Source organism: Pleurodeles waltl, chromosome 1_2 (genome assembly GCF_031143425.1).
Source record: "Pleurodeles waltl isolate 20211129_DDA chromosome 1_2, aPleWal1.hap1.20221129, whole genome shotgun sequence".
Lineage (NCBI taxonomy): Eukaryota > Metazoa > Chordata > Amphibia > Caudata > Salamandridae > Pleurodeles > Pleurodeles waltl.
Genome location: NC_090437.1, coordinates 981719480 through 981739224, shown reverse-complemented (window position 1 = coordinate 981739224; position 19745 = coordinate 981719480). Strand labels below are relative to the sequence as shown.

Below are 19745 nucleotides of genomic sequence, written 5' to 3'. Positions count from 1 at the left end.
AGTGTGTGGGCACCCTGGCACTAGCCAAGGTGCCACCACATCGGTCAGGGCAAATTCCCCGGACTTTGTGAGTGCGGGAACACCATTACATGCGTGCACTATACATAGGTCACTACCTATGTATAGCGTCACAATGATAACTCCGAACATGGCGATGTAACATGTCTAAGATCATGGAATTGTCACCCCAATACCATTCTGTTGGGGGGACAATTCCATGATCCCCCGGGTCTCTAGCACAGAACCCGGGTACTGCCAAACTGCCTTCCCAGGGTTTCCACTGCAGCTGCTGCCAACCGCTCAGACAGGTTTCTGCCCTCCTGGGGTCCAGGCAGCCCTGGCCCAGGAAGGCAGAACAAAGGATTTCCTCAGAGAGAGGGTGTTACACCCTCTCCCTTTGGAAATAGGTGTGAAGGGCTGGGGAGGAGTAGCCTCCCCCAGCCTCTGGAAATGCTTTGATGGGCACAGATGGTGCCCACCTCTGCATAAGCCAGCCTACACCCGTTCAGGGATCCCCCAGCCCTGCTCTGGCGCGAAACTGGACAAAGGAAAGGGGAGTGACCACTCCCCTGACCAGTACCTCCCAGGGGAGGTGCCCAGAGCTCCTCCAGTGCTTCCCAGACCTCTGCCATCTTGGAAACAGAGGTGTTGGGGCACACTGGACTGCTCTGAGTGGCCAGTGCCAACAGGTGACATCAGAGGCTCCTTCTGATAGGCTCTTACCTGTCTTGGTAGCCAATCATCCTTTCTTGGTAGCCAAACCTCATTTTCTGGTTATTTAAGGTCTCTGCTTTGGGGAATTCTTCAGATAACGAATGCAAGAGCTCACCAGAGTTGCTCTGCATCTCCCTCTTCACCTTCTACCAAGGATCGACCACTGACTGCTCCAGGACGCCTGCAAAACTGCAACAAAGTAGCAAGACGACTACCAGCAACATTGTAGCGCCTAATCCTGCCGGCTCTCTCGACTGTTTCCAGGTGGGTCATGCTCTGGGGGTAGCCTGCCTTCACCCTGCACCAGAAGCTCCGAAGAAATCTCCTGTGGGTCGACGGAATCTTCCCCCTGCTAACGCAGGCACCAAAAGACTGCATCACTGGTCCTCTGGGTCCCCTCTCATCCTGACGAGCGTGGTCAAAGGAACACAGCAACTCTGTCCAAGTGACTCCCACAGTCCAGTGACTCTTCAGTCCAAGTTTGGTGGAGGTAAGTCCTTGCCTCCCCACGCTAGACTGCAAAGCTGTGTACTGTGTGATTTGCAGCTGCTCCGGCTCCTGTGCAATCTTCCAGGATTTCCTTCATGCACAGCCTAGCCTGGGTCCCCAGCACTCCGTCCTGCAGTGCACAACCCTCTGAGTTGGCCTCCGACGTCGTGGGACCCTCTTTTGTAACTTCGCATGGACTCCGGTTCACTAATCTTCTAAGTGCCTGTTGGGGTACTTCTGCAGGTGCTACCTAGTTCTGTGAGGGCTCTCTGAGTTGCTGAGCGCCCCCTCTGTCTCCTCCAAGTGGCAACATCCTGGTCCTTCCTGGTCCTCAGCAGCACCCAAAAACCTCTACTGCGACCCTTGCAGCTAGCAAGGCTTGTTTGCAGTATTTCTGCGTGGGAACACCTCTGCAAGCTTCATCACGACGTGGGACATCTGTCTTCCAAAGGAGAAGTTCCTAGTCCTCCTCCTTGTAGAACTCCAAGCTTCTTCCATCCGGAGGTAGCTTCCTTGCACCTTCATGCGGTGTTTCCTGGGCTCCTGCCCCCCCCGACACTGTCACGACTATTGGACTTGGTCCCCTTGCCTTGCAGGTCCTCAGGTCCGGAAATCCGTTTTCAGTGCACTGCTGGTGTTAGGGGGATTCTTCAAGAACAACAATCACGACTATTGTGCTCTCTTGGGATAGTAGGTGCACTTTACTCCTACTTTTCAGGGTCTTGGGGTGGGGTATCTTGGACACCCTGACTGTTTTCTTACAGTCCCGGCGACCCTCTACAAGCTTACATAGGTCTGGGGTCCATTTGTGATTTGCATTCCACTTTGAGTATATGGTTTGTGTTGCCCCTATACCTATGCTTGCCTATTGCAACCTATTGTAATTCTACACTGTTTGCATTACTTTTCTGACTCTTACTTACCTAATTTTGGTTTGTGTACATATAACTTGTGTATATTACTTACCTTCTTACTGAGGGTACTCACTGAGATACTTGTGGCATATTGTCATAAAAAGAAAGTATCTTTATTTTTAGTAACTCTGTATTGTGTTTTCTTATGCTATTGTGCATATGAATGAAGTGCTATAGTAGGAGCTTTGCATGTCTCCTAGTTCCGCCTAAGCTGCTTTGCCATAGCTACCTTCTATCAGCCTAAGCTGCTAGAAGCACCTCTATTCTACTAATAAGGGATATCAGGACCTGGCACAAGGTGTAAGGACCTTTGGTACCCACTACAAGCCAGGCCAGCCTACTACATGGAGCACCTTAGTACTGGAGTAAGATGTACAGCAACTCCTAGATGTGATGAACAGCAGGATAAATCTCTAGAAGCTACGGCTGAAAAGAACATTGTTAACTGCGATACAATGATAAAATACAAAACCTACCCCTCTTATGGAGACAACCATCAACTGAGAACCAGAATAAAGGGCTACAAACCATAAGACTAGGAAAGCTGTCACAGGGGATCACTACGCACACTGCTGCAATTACTAAGTTGGGCGTGAAGGAGAGCAAAAAATAAGTCCAACCTAAAAAAAAAAGGCGAATGGAAATTGGGGGGAGGGGGTCATGTGGAACACCCAAAAAAGGCACTACAGCTGAAATAGGCAATATTTGTATGCTAACTGACCTCTTTAGAGAATAATCAGCAGACAGTCATGAGAAAGATAAGTGCCTGTATCCAATCTTCAGAAGGAAAAATCCAGCCATCCAAAAGTAGCAGTAGAAATTGTTCCACAACTAAAAGTGGCCGACCAAAGTAAAACCATAGGCGTACAAAAAAGGGAAAGAGGATCATGTGACTGCATGCCTACCTCCAGAAACAAACTCGGGAAGTACCACTCCAGAAGTAATAAACTCCCTAAGTGCACTTAAAGAAACAGGATCTGGTCTTATCAATGGAGAGGGGGTGGGGGTGGGGGGTGGGTGCAAAAGGCTCCAGCTCAGCCCTACTAAATCCATGCGCAGGGGAAAGTTTTGCCAGAACCAGCATGCTTCCCTAGCCCTTCCATGCATTAACTAAGTTAGACTTTATCAACCTCTTTCCCGATCCAGTGAATCGATAATCACTAAACCAAGGGCCCCTATTGGAAGTGTTCCAGGCCATTCCTGTACTTTGTGATAGCTACCTTCTATACATCAAACTGGTAAAACCGGGTGGGGCAAAAGGCTCCAGCTCAGCCCTACTAAATCCATGTGGAGGGGCTGTTTTGACAGAACCAACATGCTTCCCTAGCCCTTCCTATCCTTCCATGCATTAACTAAGTTAGACTTTATCAACCTCTTTCCCGATCCAGTGAATCGATAATCACTAAACCAAGGGCCCCTACTGGAAGTGTTCCAGGCCATTCCTGTACTTTGTGATATCGCAATACATCAAACTGGTAAAACCGGGTGCCCACCCCAACCCCACCTCTCAGGTGATCAATAGTGGAGGGTTTAGTGACATGGAGTTTTACACACCAGTCACTCAAAGCTGATTAGTGACAATATGGACTGCCTTAATGTGATGGAAATAGATATGCTTCTACAACGCAGGGTTAGGCGCCCAGGCTTGCAACAAGATCGTCAGACCGAACAGGGTGTTGAGAATAGCGAGCAACATGGTGTACCTTCTAAAGGCTGGAAGGCGGGTTCATACCATCCCCAGGTATGCTAAAAGATGAAAAAAATATGACAGTCACCAGGTGGAAAAATAACACCAGTAGAGCAATTATTAAAAAGGAAAGGAGGCTTGAATCTGAGGCAGATGGAGTTAACTGGCATTGGTTGCAAGCAGCCCTGAATAGCTCCAATATTTCCAAACTGAAAGCTTGCCCCACACTGACCACATTATCTTAAAGGAATCAAGGGCATGTCTCCTGAGAAGGCGTGTAAAACCTCAATTGGCAACAACACCAAGTGTAAGGCCAAAGGGCCACGTTTTGTCATGGAATATAACTGGTCTGCAATTGAAATTCAAGGATAACTACTGGTGGAATTTTTAAGCTCCAAAGAGATCTGCTGCTTTCAGGAGACTTCGTTGTGTACAGCATTACTGCTGTGTTGGCGCCCCCGGACTCCATGGGTTTCACGTTGAAGCTATCACGACCAGCAGTGCGAGAGCAATTGGAGGCCTCTCAACTTGGACATATATATACTTGAACCCGAGCTATTGCGACAAACCAAAGAAGCAATTAGCAACACTAAAAAAAGATATCAGTGACAAAGACCAATGTTAATAATAACGATAGTACTGTACGACAGTCTGTGGAGATTTTAAAAGCCACCCACCTGAACGACTATGGGATGGCAGGCTAAGGGAAGAGGGGGCAAGCTGGGGAATTCTATCACCAGAATTGGGAAAGTCTTATTCCACTTAGACAAACAAAAGGGAAATTATTTGTCAACTTCCTTTCTGATCTGCATCTAAAAAATGTATACGGCCGAACCACTTCGGATAGCGCTACATTTCGAAGCAGTACTAGTCTGATCGATTACATCTTACTACTAAAATAATTATGGAGTCTGGTGGTTGACATAGAAGTAGTCCAGCTTCCAGGGAGTGACCACCACCTCCTATGTTTCAAGTGTGCAATCTTGGTTAGACAGAAACGTCCCAAGTGCTTCACCACTAGTACTGTCCCAGACAATGGTAGAAGAGTGCCAACAAGAAATGTGAAAAACTACTTGAATGTAAATAAAATGCTGATGATGTCCTCAGAACAATTTCTGTCTACAAAGCAGAGTGACAACTATGATGCCAAACTAGCAAACTAGAACATGTCATCAAGTATGCTCAGATGCTATTTGTAGGCTCCACAAGAACTTTGGTATAATGGCAGGAAATCTGAGAAGGTGCTTAGACAAGAAGTGTAGAACCGGCATACCTCAACCACTGTCTCACCTTCTACATATCCAACAGACGTCTCAGTTCCTTCCTGCTTGCCTTTGCAGCTGTCCCCAAGATCAGGAAAAGTACAGCAGGAGGAAGATCCTTCTCCTACCTAGCAGTCTGGACATGGAATTCAGTAACTCAAGCTCAGGCAGATCGCATCACTTAAGCAGTTCAGGAAGGACCTCAAGACCTGGCTCTTCGACTGAGCAGCACACTCGCATACAGCGCCTGGAGACCCAATGGGTGATTAGCAGCGCTCTACAAATCCATGATTGATTGAACTTCAAAGTGATAAGGATGTACCAGGGTCGGTATGCTTCTAAAGCATATGTCAAAGCATTCAAGGCTGCAAGAAGTAAATATAAAGCTTTACTGAGAAAAATAAATTAAATCATCAGCAAGGATGATAGCAAGAGTTGATCGAGGCAGCAGATGAATAAATACAGTACATCCTTGGGACCAATGGGGGTGGGAGGTAGAAATCGCTGTAATCTTGAGGGATGGGTCAAAGAACTAAGATCATCACATTCCAGCACAGACCTGGGTGGACCATTATAAGGCTGCATAGTCCAACAGCAATAACACCTGAAAAATTGAGAGCTGGTTCCACTGCACCAACAAAGCGATTAAACATACTGCGCCCAGAAGCAGCAATCCAGGAAGAAAAGGCCAACTAAGTCCTCTGGCCCTGAATAGGTCCCAGGTGATATGTCCCCCTACAGCAGCAAGGTCTGGTTGTAGGAAGCTGGCTCTATATATTGCACTAAAATGAAGTACACTGTGCAGAGAGTCCAGTGCATCCCCAAAGGTTTGCAGAGGCAGCAACAGATGGTTCTAATGCTCTTTTTGAAGTAGTGTGGGCGAACAGTTAGTGTTATCAGGGAGTTGTGTAGAGCATTTGTTGTAATCACAGAGGCAAAATATGAGCCATTAAAAGAATAAATCAGAGTCCAATTTAGAAAAATAACAGTTGCTTTTATATATGCTTTGAACCAAAGAACTTCGTTTTAAGGTAAGCAGTTTTTAAATTAAAACTGCTTTGCTGTTTCAAAAAATCAACAGTACAATTTTCAGAATCTTCAATTTTAACCTATGGAAGGATAACAAGAATGTAGTTTCTCAGGAAAGTACACCACTTACAACCCCAGTCTTCAGGATTTCAGGCTAGCACCAGGATGGTACCAAGTGTGCACCCACAATGGCACGGGCGGATGGGTGCCAAGGTCGAAATCTGAGTCAGTAACCAATGTTAGCCAATGGAGACTGAGGAAGAACTGAAGACGCACTGATCTCAGGTAAGTACAGGCAATGTTAGAGATTGGTCTCCGGTGGTAGAGGCGAGCACCAGGGGGGCCACAAGGCAGCACCAATCTTACACCTTCAGCGGTACAGGGGTGGCCGGGTGTGGTGTGCCAACACAGCATCGGGCACCCAATGCTATCCAATGTAGATAGGGGATATTCGCTGCAGAGCTGCTTACAGGCGAGTAGAGGGGGGTCAGAGGTGGATATCCTGGGGTTGAATCAAGGAAAAGGGGGGCCACAAGGCAGCACCAAACTTACACCCTCAGTGGAACAGGGGCGGCTGGGTGCAGAGTGCCAACGCAGTGTCAGGTTCCCAATGTTAGTCTATGCAGGAGATCACGAAGAAACGGGCTGCAAGCTCTGGTCAGGGGGCCGGAAGAGGTTAACCCACACTGCCCACGTAAATTAAGAGGCCAGGTGTCGTAGGGACACTGTCTAGCTCCCGAAGCCGGGTGTAGGGCAGTACGCGGTCAGGCGGAGCCCCCAGATTTAGGCTGCAGGTGTTGCTGTGGAGTCTGGCAGAGGGTCAGCCCACGATGGACTCTGGGTCAGAAACACTGGGGAACCTTCACTGGACTGGTGGGCGACTTGGACTCTGACTTTTGGCGTCTGGTGCAAAGGTGGTTCCAGGCAGCTCTTTCGCTGTTCCTCAGGCAGACTGCTTTCTTCTTTGGAGATGTTTGTCTGGACAGGTCCGCTGACAACAGGAGTTCTTGTTCTTTATTGAAGGCAGGCAGTCCTCCCAAGGCTTTGGAGGTTGCTGGGCTGCAGGACAGTCATCTTCTGGGCGCAGGTTTCTTTGAAGGCTGCAGACAGGCCTGTAGGGCTGGGACCAAGCAGTTGGTTTCTACAGTCTTCTCTGCTGGGTGAATACTGTTTTGTCAGGTTCTTCTTAGGTTGACAGGAATCTGATTCTAGGGTTTAGGGGTGCCAACTAAATACTGAATTTAGGGGAATTACAGGGAGTGCCAGGTGGTAGCCAATGGGCTACTCACATTTAGGGTGACTACACCTTTTCTATGACCACTTCCTAAGGGAATTGGCATGGCCCTAACCCTATTGGCCTAATTCCTTCCATGCAAGATGGAGGAGTTTAAAAAGTAGTGTCCACCTCAGCACATCTACCCTAGGGGTGGGACATTCATGAAGTGGGTACTCCTCCTAATTAATTACCCAGTCCTGCTGCCAAAAGTGGAGTCAGGAACTGGGGGTCGGCCTCCTCCACCATTTGGAGAAAACTGGGTCGAATTTCAAAGGTGACAAGGCCTTTGAAGCTCTCCGCCCTGCAATGTCCATCCTGCCTGGGAGAGAAGGCCAGACCTCTGCCCACAGCAAGCCTTTGTTCTGAGCCCTGAAGAGCATTGGCCTTTACCTCAGGGGGGCAGAACTCTGTCTAAAGTGGCTGCACTGGTACTGACCAGTCAGTGTCCACTCTAGGAGTTGGTTGGTTTCAAGGGGCACCTCTAAGGTGCCCTCTGAGTGCATGTATTAAATCCATCACTGGATTCAGTGAGGGTTTGTTAATACGAGATGGTTGATACCAAACATCCCTAATGTCAGTGAATTCACTATGTGGTTAGGGAACTCGTAATGACCAGTGTCCACTACATATAATAAAAATGGCTGCACTGTTCACTTAGTATGTCTCAGAAGTGACAAAGACATAGCAGGGGCCTATCTGCTCATGCAGGCATGCCCTCACATACAAGATAATAAACCCTGCCTTTAGGGCTGGAACACCTGCCAGAGGGGTGACATATATTGCATCCAGTGGGCAGGGGACAGGGCACACAGGCTGTGTGCCATGTTGTGTTTACATTTTAGGTCTGCACCTCTGCACCAAGACACGCAGCCTGCAAAGGCAGCACTGAATGCACTTAGGTGAAAGGGTCCCTGAGGGTGGCACAAACTGTGCTGCAGCACCCAGGGGCCTTACTTTAGTACCCCATGGCCTAGGTACCAGGGGTACCATTTACAAGGGACTTATAGTAGTAGCTAAAGGTTTGCCAATTGGGAAAAAACTGTGCAGGTTTAGGGAAAGATCTGACACTGGGAACATGTTTAGCAGGGACCCAGTGCACTTTGTCGAAATTGCACCGGAAAGGCAGAGAGAGTGAGAGAGAGTTTGAGTGTGTGAAAAACATGTTCTTTGCTGTTGGAGATCTGCCATTGTAGTACCTTCAAATAAATAATGAAGCAAGTTGCTACCTAGCAATTATAGACCTATATCATTACTGGATAGCATGCTGAAAATAATGGCAACATACACCTACCTACCAATGAGGCTCAGTAGAGAAACATCCACATTTCCCCTGACCACCACATCTTGCACATATGTAATGCAAAGAGCCTGCTTGCTAAGACTTGCCCATCCCCACCACTCAACATAGCAGCCAGATAAAGAGGTGTTGCTATGCGGATGAAGTGAGCCTACTTCTGCAAAGCTCTGTTAATCTTACATCATATTCCAGCCTTCCTCTGAAACCTCAATGACAAGGGTAGTGGCACTCTACTGTTCACTCAGCCTATATTGGGGCAAATATTACACTTAAAATATGAAATTATCTGATTCAAGTGATCAGCAAGCAGATACTAAAATAGACCAAAATACAATTTAATACGAAGATGTAGAAAGTGTTTCATATTGTTAGTGTAACTAACTACAATATTTAATATAGCCAAGTCTTTTCAAAGGAAGATGTGAGAATAGCTTATAAGGTACACCGAACTACACATCAATTATTTGTAAAATATTAACTAATTTGTGAACAACTGTTTATTTTAAAACAAACTAAAGCAGCCAGGAGTATTTAAACAATGCAGATGATTTAGATGATCTAATTATGACCAAAATTACAGACTTCTTTTAAAGAACTTGCCCTGCCGTGTGCCCTGCTCTCATGTGTGGTTAACAGTCTTTGAATTTATAAATAGAAAGCTTGGAAGACTATAATGCAAGAAAAGGAGAAATATCAGAATAATACCTTCAAAGCACAGTACTGATGTCTGTTTATTTGCATGTTTCGGTCACTATATCTGTCCAAAGGAGTAAACATGATGCTGAAAGGTCCAGCCCAGTGACTGAACAACATGAAGAGGCTATGACGCAAGCTCTGCTGAGGAAAGATGCTTCTTCTTTGATGCACTGCAAATAAGGAACATTTTACAATATTTTCAGGGAAAATGCATTTTGGAATCCCACATGTTCATAGTTTTACAAATCAATACAGTCCTTATGAATGGTCATTGGTATTTTATGTAAAGCAACTTGCTTCTACATTTTTGTGCTTACCAATAAAAATAAATTCATGACTAAGACATAATGGTAACTCAGCTATCGAGAAGATAAGGTCACATAAAACACAAATAAGCTGGCCATCTGATCTGCTAGTTCTCCCCATCCAAAGTAAATTGATTATGCATATTCTGAGCTACAGTTAAACTAGAGACATGAACATGTCAGCCTGTTCACAAACTAGTTGTCCATGTCAGCAGCTTGTGCAACTTAACTCGAGGCAACCAGGATTTGTTTTTAAAGATAATTGATCATGCAAATGCTGAGACACCAGTTTTAAGATACCAGAGGTTGAGGTGTTTTACAGACCTCAGAGAGCAAAATTAATTTTAAGCACAGACTAGATGTTAAAGACTCCAGCATCTGGGTGGAGATGGCACCACTGCAACACAGCAGTATGCTCCTCCTGAACTCCTCTACCAGGAGTTATGACCCACAAGGTTCTCCACCCAACATCACAGTGGCAACTATGAAACATAAGGGGCTCAAAGCATTCAAGCAGCAAAGGAGGCTTTAGATCAACTTAGTGTAAACAGAGATATCCACCCTGCATCCAACTAACTGTCAATGCCTTCAGACTGATACGAGCCTGCCACTTGCAGACCCTCCAGGCCAAAGCAATCACCACCAGAAACCGAAAAGTCCAAAGATGAATACAACAAATGTGTACTGCTTCAAACCTCGATACCAAAAAGAACAAATTACTTACCTTCAGTAATGCCTAATCTGTGGCTATGTTTAGCCGCAGATTCCATTCCTTAGAATTATTCCCAAGCATCAGACATGATCTTGAAATGTTTTGTGGGAAATAACCCTATGCGACGGAAGGTGGCATCGTTCGGCTCTGTGTGGTGTCATCCATACCAGAAGTGCAGTGCCAAGTGCGCTGACGTCCATTTCGTTGTTATTTGCCAGGAGCGCACAGCCACTAACACCACTGACCACAGGTGAGGAAACTAGATTCCAAAAAGGAGAAAGCCCTGGCCCTAGAAATCCATTCAGAGTGCGGAAGATGGGTAGTTCGGAAAGAATCTGCAGCTAGACAGCCTCTAATAGATAAGACGTTATAGAAGATAAGTAACTTGCTCATATGATAGAGACTTCTTGCCGTAGATTTCTTACCACAGAATAGATAATAAATACCTGCCTGGAGCTGGGTCCGCAAAACTTAGTTACACTTAAGTTCTGGAGGAACAAACGGGCAAAATGACCAACCCTACAGACCTGACTGTCCAGGCAGTAGTGTGTGGTAAATGTGTGCCGAGACGCTCACATGGCTGCCTGGCAGATGGTTGGGACCAGAACTATGCATGTTAACGCAGTGGTTGCAGCCACTGCTCTGATGGAATGAGCACATAAGTCCTCTGGGGTTGCTTCTTGGCCAGTGAGTTGCACATTTTAATGCAGAGAACGATCCATTGGAAGATGGTTAACTTCTGCACAGCCTTTCCCTTCTTCGCTCTGACATAGCCCATGAAGAGTTGGTCGTCCACCTGGAACTCTTGTGCGGTCAAGGTGGAACAACAACGCTCTTTTTGGGTTCAGATGGTGAAGTCGCTCCTCTTGAAGGGATGTGGTGGAGCATAAAAAATAGGTAGGGTGATCTACATGCATGAAGGTGGATCGTTTAGAAGGCTCGGCTTGCGAACCCTACCACACTGCTTCAACCAAGAGCCTCTGAAAGGGGAAGCCTGACAAGAGAACCAATGGCAGTGCTCATTAGCTGAGGATACCAAACTCGCTAGCCCAGTCAGGAGCCACTTGGTGGACTGGGCCTAGTCGTTCCTGATCTTGAGAACTCTGAGCAGGAGTGGTATGGACAGAAAGGAGTACATGAGGCCTGAACTCCACATGAGATGAAAAGCATCTTCGAGCGAAAGCCAGATTTGAAACTCAAGCATGTAGAACATGTGACATTGCACGTTCTTGGTAGTGGTAAACAGAACTAACCAAGGCTCTCCCCACTACTGAAAGAGACCTTGGCACCACCTCCAGAAGGACACACCATCCACTAGGCATCAACGGCTGAGTGTGCATGCCCTAGTGTTCAGAGGGCCTCAACAGAAACGTTCAAATAGGCCGTTAGCGTGTAGCCAGAGGTGTGCTCTCCCGAGGCTTCACATTAAGCAGATTGTGGAAGTGTCTGAATTCTCTGCTATTAAAAGGTGGGCCACTGTCAGTATTCAAATTTTAGGAATGCCCAATGTTGCAAAGATTCATCTAATCTCTCAATGACTATCCTGAATGTCAGATGAGAGATCTTCAATTAATGGGAAGCAAGAGTATTAGTCCACAGTGGCCATCAGGTAATGTCCATTGGCAAGTGGACCCAAAAAGTCAAAAGCAATCCTTCCCCAGGCATGCTTTGGCAACTCTGACATATTCAAGGAGTGTTGAGTAGCTACAGGCAATTACATAGATAACAGCTCTTCAACAGAGGAAATCAGACAATCTTGGATAGCTCGTTTAGTGGCAACTGTAGGAAAGTAGCACTTTTCTAACAGTTACCCCCACTTTTTGCCTGGTGTCAGTGTGTTTAGACTGTAGTACACTGGGATCCTGCTAACCAGATTTACCTTATATCACAGTCACTGCACTCTGACCCTATGTCTAACCCTAAAGGTAGACCCTTCAGCCCAAGGGCAGGTGCATGGTTCTGCGTGTGAGTGCACACCAGCATGAGCAGAGGTGCCCCTACAAACCCCAGACTCCATTCCCTGGATTTTAGAAGTGTGGGGAAGCCATATTAAGGTATGTAGTGGACACTGGTCAACACGAGAAGTCCAACTAAATAATGGCTTCACTGAACCTAGTCACGTTTGGTATCAAAAATGTTGGAATCATGCAACTACATTGATTCCAGTGCTAGTTGCATTGTACCATGTACTCTGGGGATTCCCTAGGGGCCCCCCCCCAAGTCTGCCTGTACAGCCGTACAGGGCCTGCATGCCAGCCTGTGCTGCTGCCAACCCCAGACACTGTTCTTCCCTCCTGCTGCTGAGCTTAACTCAAGCAGAAGGCATTATATGCTGTAGAGGAGAGGTGTTCACACCTCTCCTTTAGAAATAAGTGTCTCAGGGCTAGGGTACCTCTAAGCGCCACCGGACTGCTTTGAAAGGCACATTTGGTACCCTCCTTGCAATAACCAGTTTACTCCAGTACATGACCCCGATCCCCCCCCTCCCCCCAGCTCCTGCTCTGGTGTGAAACCACACAAAGGACAAGGGAGTGATCACCTCCCTGTCCAGCTCTTTCCCTAGGGAAGTGCCCAGAGCTCTGGCAGGTGGCCACTTGATTCTGCCATATTGGAAATAAAATGAGCAGAGGCCCCTGGGAACATCTGACTGGTTAGGCCAGCTGGGTAACGTCCCTGACCCCGCTCCCCCGATATGTGGCTCACTGCAGAAAGTGTCCAGCCACCTTCCTGGGTTACTTGAGGGCTCCCCAGAGGGTGGGACTTTAGATTGGTCTGTGGATCTGTCTCTGGAACCGTCTGCAGACTCTTCTGCAACCTGGACACTGAAACCACTGCTGGAATTCGCTGGGACCCAAGACAAGACTGCACCTAGTAGGAGGGTTCCTACTGCATCTTTATCCCCGTGCATTGCAAGGACTCCACAACCTCTGTGGCCGTGGTTCCTCCAGAGTCACAGGGACTCTGCCTGCACTTAGGAAAGGAAGAAGGAATCTCCCTTGGAGTGAAGGAGTCACTCCCCTGTATCCACGGGCACCTCAAAGTCCAGTTTGTGGATCCTGCTGTTCCACGGACTCTCCAAGTCTCTACAACACAGTTGGTGGTTCTGTGGTCCTCCAGAGTTCAGACCTGCCTTCTTTGCAAATGAGGAGTCTGCGGTCCCTCACTGGGGCTGCCTGGCTGGGACCCCTGTGCACTGCTTCTGACGTTGCCAAGGTTTGTTGGCTCATCAGTCCAAAGACCTCGTAGCTCCAAGAAGCCCTAGCCTCCAGCACTACACAGCTCCAAGAATGACGTCCTCTCTGCAACTCCTGAGATGTGGGCACCCCTCTATGCTGTGCTGCTGAGGCCTCCCTGCGACGCCCTGTGCCTGCTGCCAAAGGGTCCCTGCTGGGGGTTCTAACTATTCCTGCTGAATCTCCTGCTTGCTGAGAGCTGTCCCTAACTGACCTGCAAAGGTCGAGTCTCCTGGACCTTGCTGGTCCCCGAAATTCTGCAACACTCCATGCAACAGTTTCTTGCATTTGCAAAGGCTTGTTGGTGGTTCTGCTGCTAACTGACCACTCTACAATCTAACAACTGCTGTGGGACAGCTCACAGACAACTCCTGGGATCCTCCTGCATCACCTAGACTCCAGCTGCACTTCATCGACCACTGTCCAACAGGAAAGCATCTCCAAGAAAGGTGGGCATTGCCCCCTGCCCCACCTGGGCACCCCTGGGTGGTCAAGACTCTGTTTCCTCTTTCCTTAGGTCCTCTACTTCTGGAATCCATGCCTGGGTTCCACTGACCTGGTCTACGGGTCACGACAGCAGCTGGACAGCTGAGGTACCCATTGACTTCAACTGGAGTTTACAACACAACTTCACCCCTATGCACCTGGACTACCTGGTGTAGGTACTCAGCTTCTCTGGATATCTCAAGGTGGGGGTATTCTTGAACCTCCCTTGTACCAACCAGTTTCCTTGGGGTCCTCTATGAATGGTCCTAAAACTCAAAAAACTCCAACCGCAACTTCTCCACGTTACCCTACAGACACCAACCCGGAGTAATATCTCTGCACGCAGGGCACCTGGGGAATCCGATCTACTTACTTTTGGTGTTCTAGTGTTTCCTAGTCCTGAGGTTCCTTGGGTGGTAGTTCGGGTTGGTAGTGATGTTCGCATTACATTTTCTTTAGTATATGGTTTGCCCCCCGACCCATAGGGGTCCTGGTTAATTTATGGTTTTACTTACCTGTTTCTAAGTATATTTTTGTATCTTCATCCCTCCGGTTAAGAGATATACCAAAGTTAGTTTAATATATGTGATACAATAAATGATACATTATTTTTCTAACACTGACTGACCTGTGTGGTATCTGTAACTGCTTTACACCCTCCAGGATAAGTGTTAGCTGCTCTTCACAGTTATTGTTTGAGAGCTCTGGTTATCTAGACCCTTTTACACTATCACTAAGGGCTGCCTGGACTCAGTACAGGGTGTATCACTTATAGGGGCACACCATATACTGAGCCAGCATCCTACAGTACTGATTCCACAATGTCTTTCATGGGCCATTTCAATCACTTGTCGCAGAATGACAATTCTTGAACCGCTCAGGATTATTCTTTCTTCTGTCACATACAGTTCACCCTTGTCATTTTTGTATTTCTGATAATCGCTGACACTGGTAAGAGGTCAAGCATGTTGATTCTATGACTGATATGTAATGTATTATTTTAGCGTGTCACTATCTTGACTCATGGCAGTGTCAATTTGTTGCAATGAAATGGCAGCTGGTGTGTTTGACTTCACAATGAAGTTTATGTAGGCTTGAGCAGTTTTAGATGAGGTACCTTTAGATGGTACAGGCACTCTTGAGAAGTAGTCAGCAGGGTTTTGAGCTTTCCCTGGATGATGCTCAACTGTGCCGTTGTACTCTTGCAGTCGTTGACCTCAAACATTCAATGTGTGGAGTCATTTTGGCTTTTGGATTGCCAAAGACAGCATTGCTTGATAATCTGTCACAAGCGTTAAAGATTTCCTGTACAGGAACACATGGAAATGGTCATAAGCCCACACCACTGCTAAACTCTTTTTCAAGTTGTGAATAAGCATGTTCACCCTGGGGCAAACTTGCTTGTATACGCCACAATATGTATTTAAGCATTTGGCTGTCTGCTGTGTTGCGTAACGATAATGCCTAACCCGACTGGGCTAGCATCAACAACAACTTCAGTATGTAGCTTTGGATCAAAATATGCCATTTCAGTATCATTTAATTCTCTTAAAGCTTTGCTCACATTAATGTGACCAGTGGAATAAAACGTAATTTCTTCTTAACTCTCTCAATGAAGCACTCAGTGGCAAAGTCTCGTATGTATCCAGAATAGTACCTGGCCATACCAAGGAATAAACATAACATGGAAACATCTTGTGGGGGAATGGCAGTTGAGAACGCTTGTACCTTAGCTGGATTGGGTGTCATGTCCCCATTAGAAAAGATATGGGCAAATAATTTTTGCTTTGTCTTATTTAATTCACACTTCACAGTATTTAGCATTAAACCTGCATCAACAAGTAAACAGCACACTTGCCTTAAAGTTTTGTTGTGTTCTTTCTGTGTAGCTCTGAAAACCATAGTTGAAAGAATTTACAACAGGCTGTATGATACGTCTGACATCTTGAAAACTCTCTGAAGCTGATGATCACCAGAAACTTAGTCTTTTGTATAAAAAAAAAAAAAACAATATGTGTTGAAAAGGTTGTAATGTACCTGTAAATCTTCTGGAGTTTATTTAAATCAAGGTGACAGAATAATTTCACACCATTCAATTGTGTTATGTCAGCAATAGGCCATCCTGGATGACGTTCTCTTTCAACTGCCTTGTTTGCTTGACACACATCAAAAAAGATGCATACATCTCCTTCACTGTCCTTTTTTGGCACTACCACTATGGAAGAAACCCCTGGCGTTGGACCAATAGAACATTCAATGGTATCATGCTTAATGATCTGAGTTGTTTTTCTTGTAAATGAAATGGAATTCTTCTGTATCTTTGAGGAACAGGACTAACATCCTCAATGATATGCAACTGTACTTTCATAGTCTTAAGCTTTCCTAACCCATGAAATAATGAAGATAACTATTTTGTGGTGAATATTCATATTGTAGTTCACTGATATCAGTTCCATATCATCAGTTATGGTTTTACCAACTATGTTTCTTGAAATGTTTTACCTTTTGTAATCTACATTCGGCACGGAATTGAACTTGAGATGCAAGGCATTAATTTGACAGTACGTAACTTCATCAGCTCCCAGCATTTTCTTTATGACTTCCTTTACACCATCACCAGCAAGATTCTTGAGGTACTTGATAATCTTTTTGTTATCTGACTCTTCCAGTGTATCAACTCTTCCAGTGTATCAATGAAATTATCAATTATCTATCCAAGCAGTCAATCTCTCACCAATATTTTGCTTTTTTGGCAGCATTGAAGAATGGTGGTGGTTTTAGGAAAAGGGCAACACTGTTAACTGTTCACATGATTAGCTGACAGACTGGAGCTCTCTCCAACTCGACCTAATGATTTTGATGAATTGGTTTATGCACACCAACTCTGAGGCTTCAGAACGTGTTGGCTCCTGGCTCGTCTTTAACAATCTGTGGAACTGTGATCAATTTCTTGGACTCCATTGGAGCCCTTCACTAACTGGAGACTTCTGGAGTTGTGCTGAGCAACCACCCAGCAGCTTTGGTGGTGTGCCACTTCAAGTATTGGACATCTCCCCAAAACCCCTGTGCTTCTTCATGGGTCTCCTTGCCCGCCCCCGAGGTCGTAAAGCTCTACTTTTCGGGGCACAGGCAATTGTAACCACCATATGCTTTGTCATCAACCGTTTTGTATTTGTTTGAGGCCACCTTTTGCGTTATCACTTCATGCACTGTGTAGCTTTCTACTGCATATTAGTGCTGTACCTTTCTGAATGGCCTTGGTCAGTCTCTAGACCACTGATGTGTAGACTTCTCAGGAAAGCTTTCTTTATTTTGAAATGATTTACATCGTCTGGAGTTCTGCTTTCACTCCACATACGCAGTCAATTAAGCACTTCAACCAAGGCACATGTGGCATGTACAAGCAGTCTGCTCGGGTAACAGCAACCTCTCTGGGACAGCACTGCTGTTCTTCGGGTGACTTATCCCCTACCTTGTCACCAGTTGCAGCATCCTTCCCAACCTGGGTACTGGCTAATAAATACACCACACACAGAGCTACGAATTACACGTCTTTATTCTTCAGCGTGTTATCACAAACTCCACATTCTAAACCTGCATTCACTTCAGCACATTCTAACACTTACGCAATCATCCTACAGTCTCCCAGGATCCAAAATGGTTCCACCATACACACATAAGACACAACATTAATGATCTCAAACCAGGAGGTCCTGCCTATACTCGAACAAGTGGGCGCAGCATGATTTTTTTTTTTTTTTTTAAACCTTTATGTTGAAAAATAAACCACACAGTAGAGACAACAATTAAAGAACATGACTAATACACAGTTGGCTCAGCAGCAACTAACCATAACCTCAAGATATATCACTAATGTCGTAATACATAAAAAGTGGTGATACAGGAATGATTAACACGTGGAAAAGAAACAGCTGTACGTCAGATAAAATTGATCTTATTCAAGTTCTGACCGGCTGCCCTACCAATGCATCACAAACCCTTTCCTCTCAGTCAGCATAGTCAGCCCACACCCACCACCTGTCCACCATTGGAGTCTATTTCCTTTCCATATCATCACACAGTAATAGCGATCATTGAGTGCCAACTTCTGTGCTCTGCAAGGGGCCAGTTGTCTGTTCTCTTTCATTTTGCTCTGAACCCACGACTGCTCAAACATGTGCCAAGTACGTCCAGTAGGGCCCCCATATATCCTTGGTACATCTGCACAATGGGAGCAACTGGTGCTGTTAAAGTTGCCCTAAGTGGGGAGGTTAGGACCAGACGTGGGTCCAGTGTTCACTGTGCCAGTGGATTGTTAAAGCATACATCATATTGCGTGTTGCAGTAGACCATGTCCGCTAGACATTCTTGTAATGTTGGGAGCAGACTATGCACCCATCTCACTGCTATTCAGTGCCGCGCCAACAGCAATTCCAAGGCAACTAGATGCTATACACTAGATGGTACTTCCCTGTCATGACCCAACAAGGCAAGCTCAGGTGCAAGCTTTAGCTCACTTATTTCCTCAAGTTCTGCTCTCACTGCCTGTCAGAATCCTTGAACGCCCTGGCAAAACCATGGCGCATGAGCCAAATCTGCGACTACCAATCCGCAGCAGGCATAATACGCATCACTCCACAATCCATAATGATGCAAGCATGCCGGAGTAAAATACGCCCTGTTGAAGTATTTGAAGTGGATCAAACGATGCTGACTATTCAGTGAGACGGATCATATCACTGCACAGCACAGCAGTGTGCCCACTTCTAGTCACTGATGGTGACTGCTAGGTCACTTTACCATTCCAGTCTAACCTTAAGTCCAGGCCTGCACGCTTCATGAGCAAATGAATACAGCTGAAATGTTACACTTTGTGCAGTATATGTATAGAGCAAATACGTCAAAGCCGTTAGTGCAGGCTGTTCAAGCAAATCACCTCCCAGCAAGGCGCACATCGTGTCCCAGGCCTAGGAGTCTTGCCTTTCTAGCTAATCCCACAAGTGCATCTGGCCATCCTTAAAGAAATCTCCCAGGTTATGTGGTCCCACCTTCCGTACTGCATCTGCCGCCCGCCTGCCCTGTCTGAGAGGAAACCACAAGCAATGCTCCAACACGATTTTGGGTGAGTAAAAGAGCCAGCCTGTTTATCCAGTTCTCTCTACCACGAGTGCATTGTTGTGGACAGAGGGTCTATGACACTATTGCTGAGTGGGCTTGGGGATCAGTGTTTTAGGTAGTGACAGCGGAGAAGCACTAGCTCTTTCAAACCAATGGTATGATAGTTCCCTAGGTCTGTGTATCCAATAGTGTGCATATGTGCAGCATAAATAGTATGCCTCCAGATCCGGGGCGTTCCGCCCTCCCATAAAATATGATAGGGTTAACACATTCCAACTGTTTGCCAGCCCATGCCAATCCAGTAAGGATTGTCTGCAAATTTGCGAAACACCACTCAAAGTAACAGGATCGGAATATTGGCAAATAGGGACAAGAAGCGTGGTAACACTGCCATTTTCATTATGGCTAAATGGCCTGTGAGCGAAAACGAGAGTCATATCCAACAATCCACTGCTCCAGACAATGTTTGCACTGCTGTTCCATAGTTTTCCTGATTAACTACGGACGGGTCAGTGTGCACTTGTATT

General features: G+C 46.2%; 1 protein-coding gene across 12 annotated transcripts in view; it reads right to left on the bottom strand.

Annotated features, from left to right (window-relative positions):
- FRYL (FRY like transcription coactivator) overlaps positions 1 to 19745 on the bottom strand; it is a 1894812-nt gene that overhangs the window by 1108090 nt on the left and 766977 nt on the right. For all 12 annotated transcript variants that reach the window (XM_069201557.1, XM_069201569.1, XM_069201550.1 and 9 more), the window contains one exon: positions 9374 to 9534. In XM_069201557.1, the coding sequence (XP_069057658.1) occupies positions 9374 to 9534 (161 nt within the window). The remainder of the gene's footprint in view (positions 1 to 9373; positions 9535 to 19745) is intronic.